Below are 17359 nucleotides of genomic sequence, written 5' to 3'. Positions count from 1 at the left end.
TCGGGGCCTCCAATCCTCTGGGAGACCCCCACAAGTGCAGTTCCTTCTGATCCCCATTTGTGGGGATCAGGACTGAACAGCGCTCGCCTGAGGATCTCCATGCCGAAGGGGATAGATATCAATGCCGTGCTTACCTCAGGGAACTAACTGTCTTGCTCTAATATGCAGATTTGCCAAAAAGTGATCCCGCCCACAATGGGCGGGCTTCACACCACAATGTCTCGCAAGCTTACGTTAGATTTTGCGAGGCATGGTGAGCTGGGTAGATCCCGGGAGTGGGGTCGGCCGGCAGTCACCAGCCACGTTGCCCTGTGGCGCGCTGCTTTTCAGGTGCTGCGTGGCTGGTAGATCGCACCCTTGATGTGCACACACCAAGTGCCACCATGAGCTGAAATACTATCTGTCCCAGTGTTGGGAGGGATAGGTCTGGTCATGTTACTGCAGAATCCCCCATTTAATTGGACCCATCCTATTTGAATTAATTTGTGCATGAAAACACTTTTGATCACAAGCCCATCAGGGAGCCGTCTGCACCTAACACCCTCGAGGCTCTGCAGGAAAAGGTCTTGCATCCTGTCGGAGGATTCTTTGAGCAGACTGCCAAAGTCATTTGGCAGAATGCTCCATCACCAGAACTTTCAAACAAGCACCAGGATGTGGCTTGGCTGGTGGTGAGAGGGCCCTCGCTGTCCGACCCTTCCTCCAGGCTCATTGCCTCTGTATGCTGCCCTCGAGGAAGCTGCACTGGAGCAGTGGTCAGCACGTAATGTCCTCGAGGCCCTCAGGGAAAAGGAGACGGTGGAGGACGTTGGACGGTTCCCTGAGCAGACTGTCCGAGTCATCTGGCAGAACGCCTCATCACCAGAACTTACAAACAAGCACCAAGACCTAGCTTGGCTGGTGGTGAGAAGGGCCCTCCCTGTCAGATTCTTCATGTACACCCGAAGGCTCTGCGCCGTTGCACGCTGCCCTCGGAGTGGCTGTGGGGGAAATGAGACGGTCACCCACCTCCTTGTGGAATGTGCCTTTGCAAAGAAGGTCTGGAGAGAGATGCAGTGGTATTTGTCAAGGTTCATCCCGAGCAGCTCTGTGACACAGGACTCTGTGCTCTACGGACTGTTTCCAGGGACAAACGCTGAGACAATCATCAACTGCTGCTGGAAGGTCATCAACTCGCTGAAAGATGCTCTTTGGTCTGCCCGAACCTTGCTGATCTTCCAGTGCAAAGAGCCGTCCTCGACCAAGTGTTGCAGACTGGCACATTCCAAGGTCCAGGACTACGTGCTGAGGGATGCACTCAAGCTTGGGGCAGCTGCCGCCAAGGCGCAATGGGGAAAGACCACTATGTAAGGTCTTACCAGCAAATGTACACTGAGGGGCGGGTAGCAGTGTAAACCCCCCTCGGTCTGGGTCATTAACACTCCAATGTATAAAAGAAACATGACAATGTAAATATTTAAGAAAGAATTGTAACGTAAAGAGGGATATGTGGGTAATGTCATCCCAATTGAATGGAAGAAAGTCAAGGGAATGTGTAACTCTGATGGAAATATACAGTCAAGACAATCCGAAATGTTCTGTAAGGTTTATTATAGATTTTATGAATAAAGTATATTTTTAGTTAAAAAAAAAGCTGCACTGGGGAAAGAGACTGTTGCCAACTTCCTCTGGAACCTGCCCTTGCAAAACAGGTCTGGAAAGAGATGCCGTGGGTTTTAGTCAAGTTGCATACCGAGCAACTCCATTAGACGGGAGTCTGCGCTCTATGGCCTGTTCCCAGTGACCCACACCGATAAACATCAACTGCTGTTGGAGGATCATCAATTTGGGAAAAGACACTCATTGGTCTGCCCAAAACCTGTTGGGTTTTCCAGTGCAGCAAATTTTCTACGATTCTATTTGAGTTCCAAGGTGCAGGGCTCCGTGCTGAAGGACACACCAAAGCTTGGGGCAGCTGCAGCAAAGCTCAATAGGGAGGGGCCAGAGACAGGCCCCCACCAAAGTTCATTTAATCCTGTGTAATACCCTTTGGGCTGTACGCACCAGAGAATGTTTGACATGAAATGTGTATGTCAATGTAACCTACAATAATAAGGGTTGTGAGCACCTCAGAATGCCACATACGAGATTGACAGAAACTGAGTGCGAGTACACTTTCAGTAATGGCAAGTTTGAACTGTTCTGTCACCTGCTTTTACAAATCTTGTGAATAAAGTATCTTTTGGAAAACAAAATGTTTTTGGAAAGGAGGCTGGGAATGGCTTTTTGTGGGAAATGCACTCGCTGCCATTATAGGGCACATCACTCTGATCTAGCTTCAGAACAGTTCAGTTCAGTGCTGAACCCACAGACTGACAGTGGGATAGTCTGTAATTTTAAAAATCACCCTTTGTAATGCTGCTGGCTGCAGCTTTCTATGAGGTGTGGCTGCACATTTTTGTTTACCATTGGTTGCTTTCAGAGACAGGCAGACCAAAGAATGTGAGCACCTGGTAATGTGCTGGCAGTTCCCCAGCCCCAGCTTGTTCATTCCTCCCAATATGCAGCTAACCTCAGTCTCTTCGCGTTACAGATTCGTCCTTGAAGCTCCCTCCACCAGTTCGATATGTGGAAGAAGAGGAAAGCCCATCGACTGGAGATTTCATCTCCTCTCAACTTCCAGCACAATGTCCACGCCTCTTTTGACCCACAAGACGAGAAATTTGTTGGCTTGCCCCAGCAGTGGCACGGGCTATTGGCAGAGAGCGTAAAACGGCCCAAACCCTTGGTGGATCCATCCCGGGTTACACCAGTGGATCTCACACCACTAAAGGTAAGGCCAGCATGCACTGAGGGTAAGGGGCACTGAAGGTGAGGGAATAGTATGAGGGTGAAGGATGAAGGATATGGATGATGAGGGGCCGAGGGACAGTGTGGTTGAGGGGCACTGAGGTTGAGGAATCTAACAGGTAAACAATTAAAGGGAAGGGACAGTATGCCAAAGAGAAAAACCGAATAAATCACCGTGCCTGAAAACATGTAACACGTGAAAGTGGATGCCAGGCCTGCCTGATATTCCCCTCAGGGAACTCGTCCATCACCAGGGTTTAACTGCTGTGCAAAGTCGTGAACAGCATCCCACTGTTGTCTAATTAACATTCGAGTTGTGAAGTTCAAAAACTTTGCATCTGTCGGTTAACCCTTGGTAAGCTAAATCTAATTGCTATCGTAATATAACATGAATTGAAACCAAGTTTCTTACCGGCTCCAAAACTGTTATATTTTTCAATGATGAGTTTCAGTGTGAGTGCATGTAAGTATTTGTGCCTGTCAGTATGCATGGGCGAATGAGCAAGGGTCTGCATGTTCCAAGCTGAGCAAGTGAGTGGAACAACAGCAGCCTGATTGAGAACACTAAATTGCGAGTCAACCAAGCCTACATCCTCCATGTGGAGCTTGCACATTCTCTCCGTGTTTTCGTGGGTTTCACCCCCACAACCCAAAAGATGTGCAGGCTAGGTGGATTGGTCATGCTAAATTGCCCCTTAATTGGAAAAAATGAATTGGGTACTCTAAATTTAAAAAAAAACAAGCGTCCTCAGTGGACTTCTCAACAGTGGTGAGACCTGGACAACATGTGCCAGGCAGGAGAAAAGTCTGAACAGTTTCCTTATTCGCTGATTCAAACATATCCTCAACATCTCTTGATGGGACAAGGTCACCAACTCAGTCGTCCTGGAGTATGTTAATTCCATCAGCAGACACGCATTGTTAAATCAACATGTCTGCACTGTCTGGGACACGTTCATTGAATGGATGACGGTTGTATACTCCAAGACTGTGACAACTGGGAGACAGTCACTGATGGCCATGACCTCTGGAGGCTGACCGTTTGGAAGGACATTGGAAGAGGCGAGCAGAAACAAAAAGCTCAGCTGGCTGCGAAGGAGGCTCAGAGTAAACAGAGGCCAGCGGATCATACAGGGAAACAGGGGGATTGTGTAATAGGGGACAAAGAAATGGCTGAGCAAATAAACACATAATTTGGTTCTGTCTTCACAAATGAGGACACAAATCAGATACCAGAAATGTTGGGGAACGCATGGTTTAGTGAGAGGGAGGAACTGAAGGAGATCAATATTAGTAGAGAAATAGTGTTGGGGAAATTGATGGGATTGAAGGCCGATAAATCCCCAGGGCCTGATAATCTACATCCCAGAGTACTGAAGGAAGTGGCTCTAGAAATAGTGGATGTATTGGTGGTAATTTATGACTATTCTATAGACTATGATACAGTTCCTGCAGATTGGAGGGTAGGTAATGTAACTCCATTATTTAAAAAGGGAGGTAGAGAGAAAACAAGGAATTATAGACCAGTCAGCCGGACGTCGGTAGTGGGGAAAATTCCAGAATCCATTATCAAGGATTTTGTAGAAGAGCATTTAGAAAATAGTGGCAGGATTGGACAGAGTCAGAATGGGTTTACGAAGGGAAGTAATGCTTGGCAAATCTATTGGAATTCTTTGACGATGTAACTAGCAGAGTTGATGAGGGCGAGCCAGTGGATGTTGTATATTTGTCTTCCAGAAGGCTTTTGACGAAGCCCCAGTTAAGAGATTAGTGTGTAAAATTACTGTATTGAGATGGATAGAAAACTGGTTGGCAGACAGGAAACAAAGAGTTGGAATTAATGGGTCTTTTTCAAATTTGCAGGTAATGACTAGTGGGGTACCGCAGGGATTGGTGCGAGGACCCCAGCTATTCACAATATATATTAATGATTTAGATGAGGGAACAAAATGTAATTATCTTCAATGTTGCAGATGACACCAAGTTGTGTGGGAGGGTGAGCTGTGAGGAGGATGCAGAGATCCTACAATGTGATTTGGACAAGTTGAGTGAATGGGTAAATGAATGACAGATGCAGTATAATTTGGAGAAATGCGAGGTTATCCACTTTGGTAGCAAAAACGAGAAGACAAACTAGTATCTGAATGGCCATGAAATAGGAGAGGGGAATGTGCAATGAGACCTGGGAATCCTCATACACCAGTCACAGAAGGTAAGCATGCAGGTACAGCAGGTGGTAAAGAAGGCAAATGGTATGGTGGCATTCATAGCAAGAGGATTGGAGTACAGGAACAGGAATGTCTTGCTGCAATTACACAGGCCCTTGGTGAGGCCACACCAGGAATATTATGTCTCCTTATCTGAGGAAGGATGTTCTTGCTTTAGAGGGAGTGCAGTGAAGGTTTCCCAGACGGATCCTTGGGATGGCGGGACTGACGTATGAGGAGAGTTTGAATCGGTTAGGATTGTATTCACTGGAGTTCATAGAAACCTATAAAATCCTAAAGGTAGATGCAGGAAGGATGTTCCTGATGGTGGGTGTGTCCAGAACCAGGGGTCACAGTCTGAGGATACGGGGTAGACCTTTTGGGACGGAGATGAGGAGAAATTTCTTCACCCAGTGGTGAGCCTGTGGAATTTGTTACTCAGGAAGTAGCTGAGGCCAAAACATTGTATGTTTTCAAGAAGCAGTTAGATATAACACTTACAGTGAAGGGGATCAAAGGATATGGGGGGAAAGTGGGATTAGGCTATTGAGTTGGATGATCAATCATGATCATAATGAATGGTGGAGCAGGCTCAAAGGGCCGAATGGTCTCCTTCTGCTCCTATTTTCTATGTTTCTATGTCTCTTCGTGCACTGTCTTTTCCGGTGGATTCTGAGATGCGAGGAGGGGGGCGGGGCGGTGAGCATGAATTGGACGGACAGGTTTCCCTCCGGGTTCCCACCCACCTTGACCACACGGCGATCTTCCACTGGGACAAACAGGGCCCTGGACAGGAAGCCTGTCCTTGCCCCAATTGAGGCCCTTAAGTGGCCACTTCAGGGCCATTTCTCATCCAGCCTTGATATTTAGGCTGGTGGGCGGATGACTGCTTAGGGGTAAACCCAGAAATGAACAAATGTTGATCCTGTGCGAGAAGGTTGGGGGGGGGGTGAGTGGCACGAGGGGAGAAGGAGAGAAAGAGCCCTCAGAAGCCCCCTTTTGACTGGGGGTGCCATCCTCGTAAGGTCCAGTGCCCTGTGGATTTCCCTCACCCATCCCGGCCTATCCTCCAACACCCCATTCACCCCGCTTGCGACTCTTCAATCCTTCTCTCTCCTTCTCTATCTTTCCTGCCTTGGGACCCCTGACATATACCTGGACCTCCAGTTCTTGTGTCTGAGGCTCAGGCAGCTCCATGCAGTGCCTCTTCTGGCCACTCCAGTGCTGTTACTGGAGGGATTGGATTGGCTGGCAGCTTACCAAGGCAGGACTTTGTCCTGATTGAGGGGCTTAAGGTCCCGCCTTATGCCAACCAACACTTGTTAGAGGGTAAAATGGCAGCAGGGTTCTTGGAGTTGGCAGGAACCAAGAACCCACCATGCTAAAAATACAGGGGTACGGAATGCTAGGCATGTGTGTGGAGATACATGGGTCAGTGTGTGGCAGTATCAATGTGTGTCAGTGGAAGAGTGTGGGAGTGTATTAGTGTGAGTGAGTATGGATGTGTGAATGTGTGTGGAAATCTCAGGGCATGAGTCCAGGTTTGCCTGTATGAGTGAGTCAGTGTGAGTATGGGAGATTGCGAGTGTATGAGTTATGAGCATGTTTGAGTCTGTGCATGTATAATGATATGAGTGTATAAGTGTGTATGTATGAGTGCATGTGAATATGTGTGTGTGTATGTGTGAGTGTGCAAGTCTGTGCAAGTGTGTGTTGATGAATTTTGCAAGGGCTGATGAGAGTCTTTCATCAGAAAGGTTTTTCATTTTATTTGGACCATTGGTGGTGGAGCAACCTCAGATTTAGTGTGAATTCTGCAGTGACGCAGGTTGCTTTCCTCATGCTTCATGCCTGTGGTAGGAGGATTAGGCAAGGATTGGAGGGCTGCTCAAGTACTGACACCTCATTGCTCAGTGTGGAATAGTACAATGTGTATGTGTCACAGGCTTCAGTATCACAGCATACCCCGACCCAGGAGACTGGTCCTTTTTCAGCATCATCAGTGAAGCATGCAATCTCGCTTTTAATCAATGTCAGTGTTAGCAACTGACAATCTAAGTGTGAGGGGAGAGGTCAAGGTGAGTTCACAACGGTGCATGTGTGAGAATTGATGTCAGGGTTGGGGAAGGTAAATAGTTACTTGTCCTGATCAAATGCTGTGGGGGTTTATGTAGTGATGTGTGTCTCTAATGGAGAGAGCGTTTACCCTCAGTACTGAGCGGAGCCTTGCCCTGTAGGGATTTATGCAAGTGAGTGCATCGTTGCAGGGAGAGAATGTTCACTCTGTACCGATCAGAGTCTCGCCCTGTGGGGTTTAATATGTGTACTTGCAGGGAGAGAGTGTCATCTCTGTACCGAATAATCAGAGACTCGTCCTGTGGGGGTTTCTCTGTTGGTTGGGGAAGTCACGTGGATTTTCATGTGTGGCTAACAACTGGAAAACCAAATAAGAAAAGAACTGACTGTTTGCATAGGAAGTAATCTATTAAAATTCACTGAGCACATTCCTCCTGGTCTATTGTAGGCCATTGAGCAGACAGTTTCTAATTAGTTATAACTCAGCAACATCGCTTTTTAAAATTCAAACAAACCAATCTGAAAGCTGAATTTTTGATTTTGCCCCATGGATTGGAAATGCAAATACAGACTTTTGCTTGACCTTTGACTTTGATTACGATGCAAGTTTCCCTTCTTAATTTGATTGTATTTTCTTGCACAGCCCATCGTCCGTGGAAACACGCCTGGAATTAATGGCTGCATCACGGGGCTGCTGTCTGATCTGCAGAAACTTTCAGTCACAAGATCCAACTCTTTACGGAGAAACACTCTTTGTTCGTCCCAGAGGAAAGAGCACTCACTGAAGAGGATCGAGGAAAACAGCGCCCAAGAGATGCTGCAAAAGCAGCCAAGTTCCACAAGACGGTGGAGCAGGATCTTTTCCAGAGGTCACCACGGAAGGAGTAAAGGAGAGAATGGCAGTTCCACAGCTAGGCTGAGTCTCCAAAATGGGGATGAAGTTTGCATGAACAAGTCAACCCAGAACCTGTCCATCCCCTCGTTGGAATATGAACGACAGAGGGCAGACTCTATCCATCATATACCAAGTCCTTCACTTGAACCCCAGAACGCCACTGTCCCACCGAATGGAACCACTGCGGGTCTTGCCCAGCCACACGTGGTGAGCAATCTGAGACCGGGGAGAAGGAACAGTCTTGGCTGGAGACCCATCTCTTGCTTCTTCGTCCAGACCAGCCCAAAGTGGGCGCGAGAGCGCAGCTCAGACTTGAGGCCGTGTTCCTCATTCAACCCTCCAGAGCGTGGCACAACAGGACACCCACTCAACACCAGTCCAGCAGCAGACCCCTCACCAAACACCTCAGCAGGAGTCACATCAGTCATCCAAACTCAGGTAAGGAAGTTGGAATTGCTTGCATTTGAGCTGATGAACATCAGTGCATCTGTTTACCCCAGGTCATTACATTTCTTTGAGATTGATTATGTCAACTTGCTCTGAAACTGATCTTGTTTGCCATTGATATTTGGTGGTAATAATGACCGAGACTTCAGTGTAGAGGACACAATTTCAAAAGTTTTACATGACACAAAACATTGGAAGCATTGTGAACTGTGAGGATAGTGATGAACTACAAAAGCACATTGACAGGTTGGCGTAATCGGCAGACAAGTGGGCACTTGTGACAATAATAAAGATTATTATTATTAAGTTTCAAGTCGGCTTACATTAACACTGCAATGAAGTTACTGTGAAAAACTCCCAGTTGCCACACTCCGGCGCCTGTTCGGGTACACTGAGGGAGAATTCAGAATGTCTAATTCACCTAACAGCACGGGCTGGATTCTCCGCAGCCCCCTGCCGAATTTGCATTCGGCGCGGGGGCGGAAACTCCAATTTTGACGCCGAAATCGGGCCCGGCACTGTTCTGGAACCTGAGAATCGGTGTGATCGCCGAGTACTCGCGCGGCTGGAGGTGGCCATTGTCAGAGGTCTGCCCAGCGATCCTCCACTCCCGACCGGCCGAGTTCCTGACGGAGTGGAACTAACCTGCTATCGACGGTCGGGATGCTCGCGTGGCAGCTGCAGACTCAGTCCGCAGCTGCCCTGGTGCGGGGGTGGGGGTGATCGGACACCAGGGGGGGGCCTTATAGGCGGCTGGGGGACAGATCGGCAGGGTTAGATCTTCGGGCGCGCGGCCGATCAGGGGATTCTAATTTCTCTGTCTGCCTCCGCGGTCTGAGTCCACCATGGTGCTCAGTGCGGTCCCTGGAGGCTGCCGTTGTGCGCATGCGCAGACTCAAAACCGGAAGTGCGGAGGCCCATACCACAGCTAAATCTGCGTGAACTACTCTGGGTCCCTGATAGCCCCCTGCAGGACATTGAATCTACTCCACTTTTTCCCAGGAACCTTCAGAGTAAAACACCATCGTTTTTACGCCGGCGTGGGGACATAGTCCCATTTTGGGAGAATCCAGCCCCACATCTTTCAGGACTTGTGGAAGGAAACCGGAGCACCCGGAGGAAATCCATGCAGACACGGGGAGAACGTGCAGAATCCGCATAGGCAGTGACCCAAGCCGGGAATCGAACCTGGAGAAGTGCGAAGTGTGGTAGATAGAGACAATGTAAATTAAAGGGTACAATTTTTTATTTTTTATTTAGAGTATCTAATTTTTTTGGGGGGGAGGTATCCCTCCCTGAGGGTGGAGTCATGAGTGTGCAATGTGTGAGGCGACGTTAGGTCCAGCATTAAAAATAGTTAGTCTGCAGTTCTAAGTGCTATTTTTCCTTCTAACTCTTCCAGAGTAACTATCAGGGTTAAACTGGCAGAACCATCTGAAGTTAGTGATTTAAATTGCTTCTGCCAGACGGTTCCCAACCCAGTGCAATTGTCCAGGGGAAGTTAACACTTCTGGAGAATTGAGGGGTAAACCCTTACGTGGGAACTTCCTAAAGGAATTCCCCAGTTCATCATTGGGGTTCCCCCTAAATGCAATGCTGGGGAACCAAGAAGTTATGGGCATATATATGCATAAATCATTGAAAGTGACAGGACAACTTGAGAGAGCAGTTAATAAAGCATACAGTTCCCTAAGCTTTATTAATAGGGGCATAGAGTACAAGAGCAAGAAACTTTGTTAAACTTGTATAAAACATAACTTTAACTTTAACAGGGGTTTCATGTCCAGTTGTGGGCACCACACTTTAGAAAGGATGTGAAGGCATTAGAGAGGGTACAAAAAAGATTCACGAGAATGCTTCTAGAGATGAGGAACTTCAGATACCGAGATAGAGTGGTGAAGCTGGAGCGGTTCTCCTTGGGAAAGATTATGAGAAGATTTGATAGAAGTTTGCAAAATCACGAGAAGTCTGTGCAGAATAGATAGGGAGGAAATGTCCCCATTGGTGGAAGGATTGAAAAACAAAGGACACCAATTTAAGGTGATGGCAAAAGAGGCAATAGCAACATGAGGAAAAATGTTTTAACAAAGCAAATGTTTCGGATCTGGAATGTACTTCCTGAGAGTGCGGTGGAATCAGATTCAATTATGGTTTTCAAAAAAGAATTGGGTCATTAATTAAGGATGAAAAATGTTCAGGGCTATGAGGAAAAGGCAGAGGAGTGGAACTATGTGAATGGTTCATACAGAGAGCTGGTACAGGCACAATGGGTTGAATCATTCTATGATCCTATGATTCTATTGCTCTTGCAAAACCTCAACTGATTTACTAATGCTCTTACTAAAGAACCGACATGAGACTCCAGTCCCATGATCTGAACAAACCATTCAGTTAAAAAAAACATTTCCATTCTCAGGGTTACAAAGCCAATGCACAAAGTGGGTGGGGAAAGCCCCTAATCTATCCTTTTGCTTGCTCCAACAATCAATTCGAACTGAATCCAATTCATTGGCCACCAGAAAAGAGACATACTAGATCCAAGTTGACAAGAACAGGCATTACAATCTCTCACTTGATCCTATGTTTGATCTTAGCCAAACAACCAAGAAGCACTACAGAAGGCTCACCACCATTGTTTTCAGTAACCTGCATGTCTCTTGCACTCTGAAAGGCACTTTGCATCCTACTCACCAGTTATCCCTTTTCAGATACTGTGGCTGCACAAACAAATTTAACGGTACCATGCATTCAAATAAGCAGGCTGTGCATAATGAAAAAAACATTTAGAAAGGTCTTGGAGCTAACAGGGTTGGGGAGTAAATAGGACATTGTCATTGTTGTCTATGTTAAAACATAAATAAAATCATAGATTATCATAGAATTTACAGTGCAGAAGGAGGCCATTCGGCCCATCGAGTCTGCACCGCCTCTTGGAAAGAGCACCCCACCCAAGGTCAACACCTCCGCCCCATCCCCATAACCCAGTAACCCCACCCAACACTAAGGGCAATTTTGGACACTAAGGGCAATTTATCATGGCTAATCCACCTAACCCGCACATCTTTGGACTGTGGGAGGAAACCGGAGCACCCGGAGGAAACGCACGCACACACGGGGAGGATATAGTACATGTATTAAAATGAAAATACTGAGCTTGGTGAATTATACCAAATTAAGGAGGCGTGACAAACTGGAGAATTCTAGAGGAGGCGGAGGGATTTTTTTCTTCTGATTTGCCCTTGGAATGTGGTTGTAAGTGGCTAGGCCGGCACTTATTGCTCATCCCTAATGTCCTTAGATTAGATTAGATTTAGATTCATTGTCACGTGTACTGAGGTACAGTGAAAAGTATTGTTCTGCGTACAATCCAGGCAGATCGTTCCATGCATGAAAAAAATATGGGAAGCGGATCTGTGGGGAAGAACTTGCTGAGAGTCGCCACGCTCCGGCGCCATCTTGGATAGGAAAGATGTTTCCCTTTGTGAATAAATTTAAACAGCCTTCTGATCTCCTGCAGTCCATGCAGCGTTGGCAGAGTTCCAATATTTTTGCAGGAAACGACAAAGGAACGGCTATGTATTTCCAAGTCACAGTGGTGTATGACTAGAAGGCCTGAGCATCGAGGAGAGTGGCCATTTTGTGCGCTTTTCCCGGGTCCCCACGCATGCGCGCCACGACCGGGTGGACGATGAGGCCGAAGACCCTGAGGCGCATGCGCGAACGTCGGCCGACCGCACTGCGCATGCGCGATGGCGCACAGAACGTGCTGACATCAGCGTCATGACGTGTCTGATTTGTGGCTCCGCCCATTTAAAGCGGCAATGTCCAGCCAAAGGCATGCCTTCTGCAGGTCTGCTCCACCGAACACCAGCCAGCGATCCCAGCTGCAGCGCAGACGTGTCTGCTGCGTACGACAAGGCATATAGGATTCTGATCCAGACAGCCCAATGGACCCTGATGCTGACTGCCTCAAGTCTCCATATCGGGCGGGCATCATCACCACACGCGAGTGGGTCTCTACCGTGCCTGCCAATTGCCTTTCGATCCTCACTGTGGATCCTGACGACGAGTGGTGTGCCGTCATCACGGTCAACCAGTCTCGCATCCGATTTAAATTAGACACTGGCGCGTCTGCGAACCTCATATCACAGTCGGACCTCGACAGCATCCGACACCAACCTAGCATTCTTCCACCAGCCTGCCAGCTCCTTGACTACAATGGTAATGCCATAGCTGCCAGTGCGTCATGTCAGCTAGGTGTCTCTCACAAGGAAATCAAGGCGATGCTGAGATTCAAGATCGTCCGGCCTGACAAGGCATCCCTGCTCGGTGCTCGCACATGCAAACTCCTAAATCTGGTACAGTGAGTTCATGCCATGTCCTCGACACCGGCGACAGCCTTGCCCAATGCGAATCTCCAGGCTGAGATAGACGACATTCTCACACAATACCACAGTGTGTTTGGTGGGATGGGCACGCTCCCATATCGCTACAAGATATTGCTCAAGCCAAATGCCACCCCAGTCATCCATGCATCACACCGGGTGCCGGCTCCTCTCGAGGATCGTCTCAAAACGCAGCTACGAGAGCTCCAAGGTCAGGGCATCATCTCAAAGGTCACGGAACCCACAGACTCGGTCAGCTCCATGGTCTGTGTCAAGAAACCCTCTGGCGAACTCCGCACTTGCATAGATCCCAAAGACCTGAATCGAAATATCATGCGAGAGCATTACCCCATCCCGAAGCGTGAAGAATTGACTTGTGAGATGGCTCACGCCAAATTCTTTACCAAGCTGGACGCCTCCCGTGGCTTCTGGCAAATTCAGCTGGACGAGTCCAGTCGGAAGCTGTGCACTTTTAACACTCCGTTCGGCAGGTATTGCTACAACCGCATGCCTTTTGGTATCATAGCAGCTTCCGAAGTATTTCATCGCATAATGGAGCAAATGATGGAGGGCATCGAGGGGGTGCGAGTCTATGTGGACGACGTGATCATCTGGTCCACGATGCCCGAGGATCACATTGCTCGCCTCAAACAGGTTTTCCAGAGGATTCATGAAAATGGCCTCCAGCTCAACAGGGCCAAATGCTCGTTTGGGTGGTTCGCTATCAAGTTTTTAGGTGACCACATTTCACAGCAAGGTGTGCAACCTGACGCCGACAAGGTGCTGGCAATCAATGCCATGAAGACACCAGAGGACAAAAAGGCGGTCCTCCACTTCCTCGGGATGGTAAATTTTATCAGAAAATTCATTCCCAACATGGCATCCCACACCACGACCCTCTGGCATCTCGTTAAAAAGTCGACAGTGTTCCAGTGGCTTCCGCACATCAAGCGGAGTAGCTTGAGCTGAAGGCGAAGCTCACCACAGCCCCAGTACTGGCGTTCTTTGACCCAACCAAGGATACTAAGATATCCACAGACGCAAGCCAGGACTGCATTGGGGCGGTGCTCCTCCAGAGAGACGATTCCTCGTCCTGGGTTCCAGTGGCATATGCCTCCAGGGGCGCGTCCAGTTGCCAGAGGGAGGTTGGTCAGCCCCATGACTCCGACCGAACAACGGTATGCCCAGATCAAAAAGGAGTGTCTGGGTCTCCTGACAGGAATAGTCAAGTTTCATGACTACGTATACGGTCTGCCGAAGTTCACGGTGGAAACAGACCACAGGCCTTTAGTCCACATAACCCAGAAGGATTTAAGTGACATGACACCTCGGCTGCAGCGAATTCTTCTTCGTCTCCGCCGATATGACTTCAAACTCGTCTATACACCGGGCAAGGAGCTGATCGTTGCGGATGCCCTATCCCGATCCATCACCATGCCGTGTGAACCGGGCGACTTCATTCACCATATCGAGGCACAGGTGCAGGTGTGTGCCAGCAACTCCCAGCCACTGATGAACGAGTTGTCCAGATACGCGAAGAAACTGCCAAAGATCCTCTACTGCAGTGCGTGATGCAACATCTTGCCCATGGCTGGCAAAAGGGGCACTGCCCCCAGTTCTTCAACGTTAAGGACGAGTTAACGGTTGTCGAGGGGCTCCTTCTTAAACTAGATAGAATCGTCATTCCCCAAAGCATGCAAGCCATGGTGCTCAGACAGATCCATGAGGGTCACCTTGGGGTCGAAAAATGTCGACGCAGAGCTGGGCAGGCAGTCTACTGGCCTGGCATCAGCCAGGACATTGCCAACACGGTCCTCAACTGCACAACATGCCAGAAGTTTCAACCAGCTCAGCCCAAGGAAACAGTGCAACAGCACGAGATCGTGATTTCTCCGTGGTCCAAGGTGGGGATAGACCTCTTTCACGCAAATGGGCGTGATTACGTGCTCTTGGTCGACTACTTCTCCAGCTACCCGGAAGTGGTGAAACTGTCGGACCTCACATCCAAGTCAGTGATTAAAGCCTGCAAAGAGACGTTTGCCAGGTACGGCATACCACTCACAGTATTGAGTGACAATGGCCCATGTTTCTACAGCCAAGAGTGGTCTGACTTTGCACGATCCTATCACTTCAGTCACATCACATCCAGTCCCCATTACCCGCTATCAAAAGGGTAGGCCGAAAAAGGGGTCCATATTATCAAGTAGTTGCTGTGCAAGGCTGCAGACTCAGCCTCGGACTTCAACCTGGCGCTGTTGGCATACAGGGCAACCCCTCTGTCGACTGGTTTGTCTCCGGCGCAGCTGCTCATGAACCGCAACCTGAGGACGACTGTTCCAGCCATCCATGTTCCAGACCTTGACCGCCTCACGGTGCTTCAGAAAGTGCAGCGATCCAGGGACCAGCAGAAGATCATGTATGATGCTCATGCCAAGGATCTACCAGCCCTGGCTCCAGACGATGCTGTTCGCGTCCAGTTGCCTGAGGGAGGTTGGTCAGCCCCAGCTATTGTCATCAGGCAGGCTGCCCCCAGGCCCTTCGTTGTCCAAATGGCTGATGGCTCCATTCTGCGACTCAACAGGAGGGCGCTACGAAAAGTTCCCTGCCCACCGCCTGGCCACACTTCTCCGCATGTTATCATGCCTCCTTCGGACATCTCGCAACACGAGGCCACCGATCTGGCAGCGATCCCGCCTCTCCATGAGGCCATCGACATGGCAGCAATCCCGCCTGTCCAAGTGCCAGCGTCCCCCCCTCCACCTCTGAGACGTTTGACAAGAATTCGTCGCCCACCACAAAGACTGAATCTATAGACTTAAATCTTGTAAATTTTGTTCAGTTTGCTCTGTATCTGCACGATCGACACCTTCCCATGTACATATGTTCATTCACTCACCACTTGTATATAATCATGCATGTATATATATCGCCACGTTCCAAAATTTACTTCAAAAAGGGGAGATGTCATAATGTCCACTCATGTATATAATGAGATGCAGACAGGCAGTGATTGACACACAGGATAACCAATGAACACACACGACACATAACAACCAATCGCCAAACAGGACACCACCACTATAAAGCACACAGGGCATTAAGACTCTCCCTCTCTCTACAGGACACAGCTACTGAGATAGTAAGAGTGCACAAGCCAGTGAGCACTATCACCATGAGGTAGAGAGTTAGTCTGGTCAAGCCAGTAGGAGGTTATCAGTTAGATTGATAGAGTGTCAACTCACAGCAGACTATGTAGGGCAGCACGGTAGCATTGTGGATAGCACAATTGCTTCACAGCTCCAGGGTCCCAGGTTCGATTCCGGCTTGGGTCACTGTCTGTGCGGAGTCTGCACATCCTCCCCGTGTGTGCGTGGGTTTCCTCCGGGTGCTCCGGTTTCCTCCCACAGACCAAAGATGTGCAGGTTAGGTGGATTGGCCATCATAAATTGCCCTTAGTGTCCAAAATTGCCCTTAGGGTGGGGTTGCTGGGTTACGGGGATAAGGTGGAGGTGTTGACCTTGGGTAGGGTGCTCTTTCCAAGAGCCGGTGCGGACTCGATGGGCCGAATGGCCTCCTGCACTGTAAATTCTACGTACTGCAATCAGGAAGTTCAATAAAACAGTGTTGGACCATCTCCTGTGTCAGAAGCCTGTTTCTAGTTTCACTGCATCCAGTTGTAGTCAACATTGAACCAACTTACTTATCACATCAAGCACCACCCTGCTCAAAGGGTACACAGCTGGGGGCCTCTCATCCCCTGGGAGATCCCCACGAGTGCCGTACCATCTGGTCCCTATAGTGGAGACTAGCGCTGAAGCACTTGCCTGAGATCTCTGAGACAAAGGGGATGAATCCCAATGCCTCTGGTATCTCGGGAATCTGCACATTAAAGTGAGACTAGCTGTTGTGCTCTAATATGCTAATATGCAGATTTGCAAAATAGTGATCCCACCCACAATGGGCGGGACTTACATCGCAACGTCTCGCGAGATTGTGTTGGATCTCATGAGGCGTTTCGAGCTGGGTATATCATGGCGAGCTGCTTTTTGGGCGCAGCGTGACCATTGGATATGCCCACTGTATGTGCCATTCAGGAGGGAGTTCCAGGATTTTGACCTAGAAACAGTGAAGGAACAGTGATACAGTTCAAAGTGAGGATGGTGTGTAACTGGAGAGTAACTTTCAGGTAGTGCTATTCCCATGAGTCTGGTGGTATTGCCCTTTTAGGTGGTAGAGATTTGGAAGATACTTTCTAAGGCGCCTTGGCGGATTAAACAGGGCTGTTAATGTGTGCCGCTGGTGGAAGGAGTGAATGTTTAAGCTGCTGAAGGGGCAACAGTCAAGCAGGCTACTTTGATCGGGTAGCTTGTCCAAGCCTATTGACTGTTGTCGAAGCTGCACTCATCTGGCAAGTGAAGGTCATTCCATCACACTCTTTGACTTATGCTTTGTGGATGGTGGACAGACTTTGAGTCAGGAGGCAAGTTACTCACCACAAAACTCCCAGCCTCTCTTAGCAA

At 48.7% G+C, this 17359-nt stretch overlaps 1 protein-coding gene across 2 annotated transcripts in view; it reads left to right on the top strand.

Moving 5' to 3' along the window:
* Positions 1–17359, top strand: part of LOC140398364 (serine/threonine-protein kinase PAK 4-like) — a 127018-nt gene that overhangs the window by 21856 nt on the left and 87803 nt on the right. The window contains exons 2-3 of one of the 2 annotated variants that reach the window (XM_072486986.1): positions 2573–2812; positions 7756–8445. In XM_072486986.1, the coding sequence (XP_072343087.1) occupies positions 2606–2812; positions 7756–8445 (897 nt within the window). In that variant the 5' untranslated portion in view covers positions 2573–2605. Of the gene's footprint in view, positions 1–2545; positions 2813–7755; positions 8446–17359 lie in introns of those variants that run through there. The other variant, XM_072486978.1, reaches the window with a different exon arrangement.

This window comes from Scyliorhinus torazame, chromosome 2 (genome assembly GCF_047496885.1).
Source record: "Scyliorhinus torazame isolate Kashiwa2021f chromosome 2, sScyTor2.1, whole genome shotgun sequence".
Lineage (NCBI taxonomy): Eukaryota > Metazoa > Chordata > Chondrichthyes > Carcharhiniformes > Scyliorhinidae > Scyliorhinus > Scyliorhinus torazame.
This window is presented reverse-complemented; position numbering and strand designations above follow the sequence as displayed.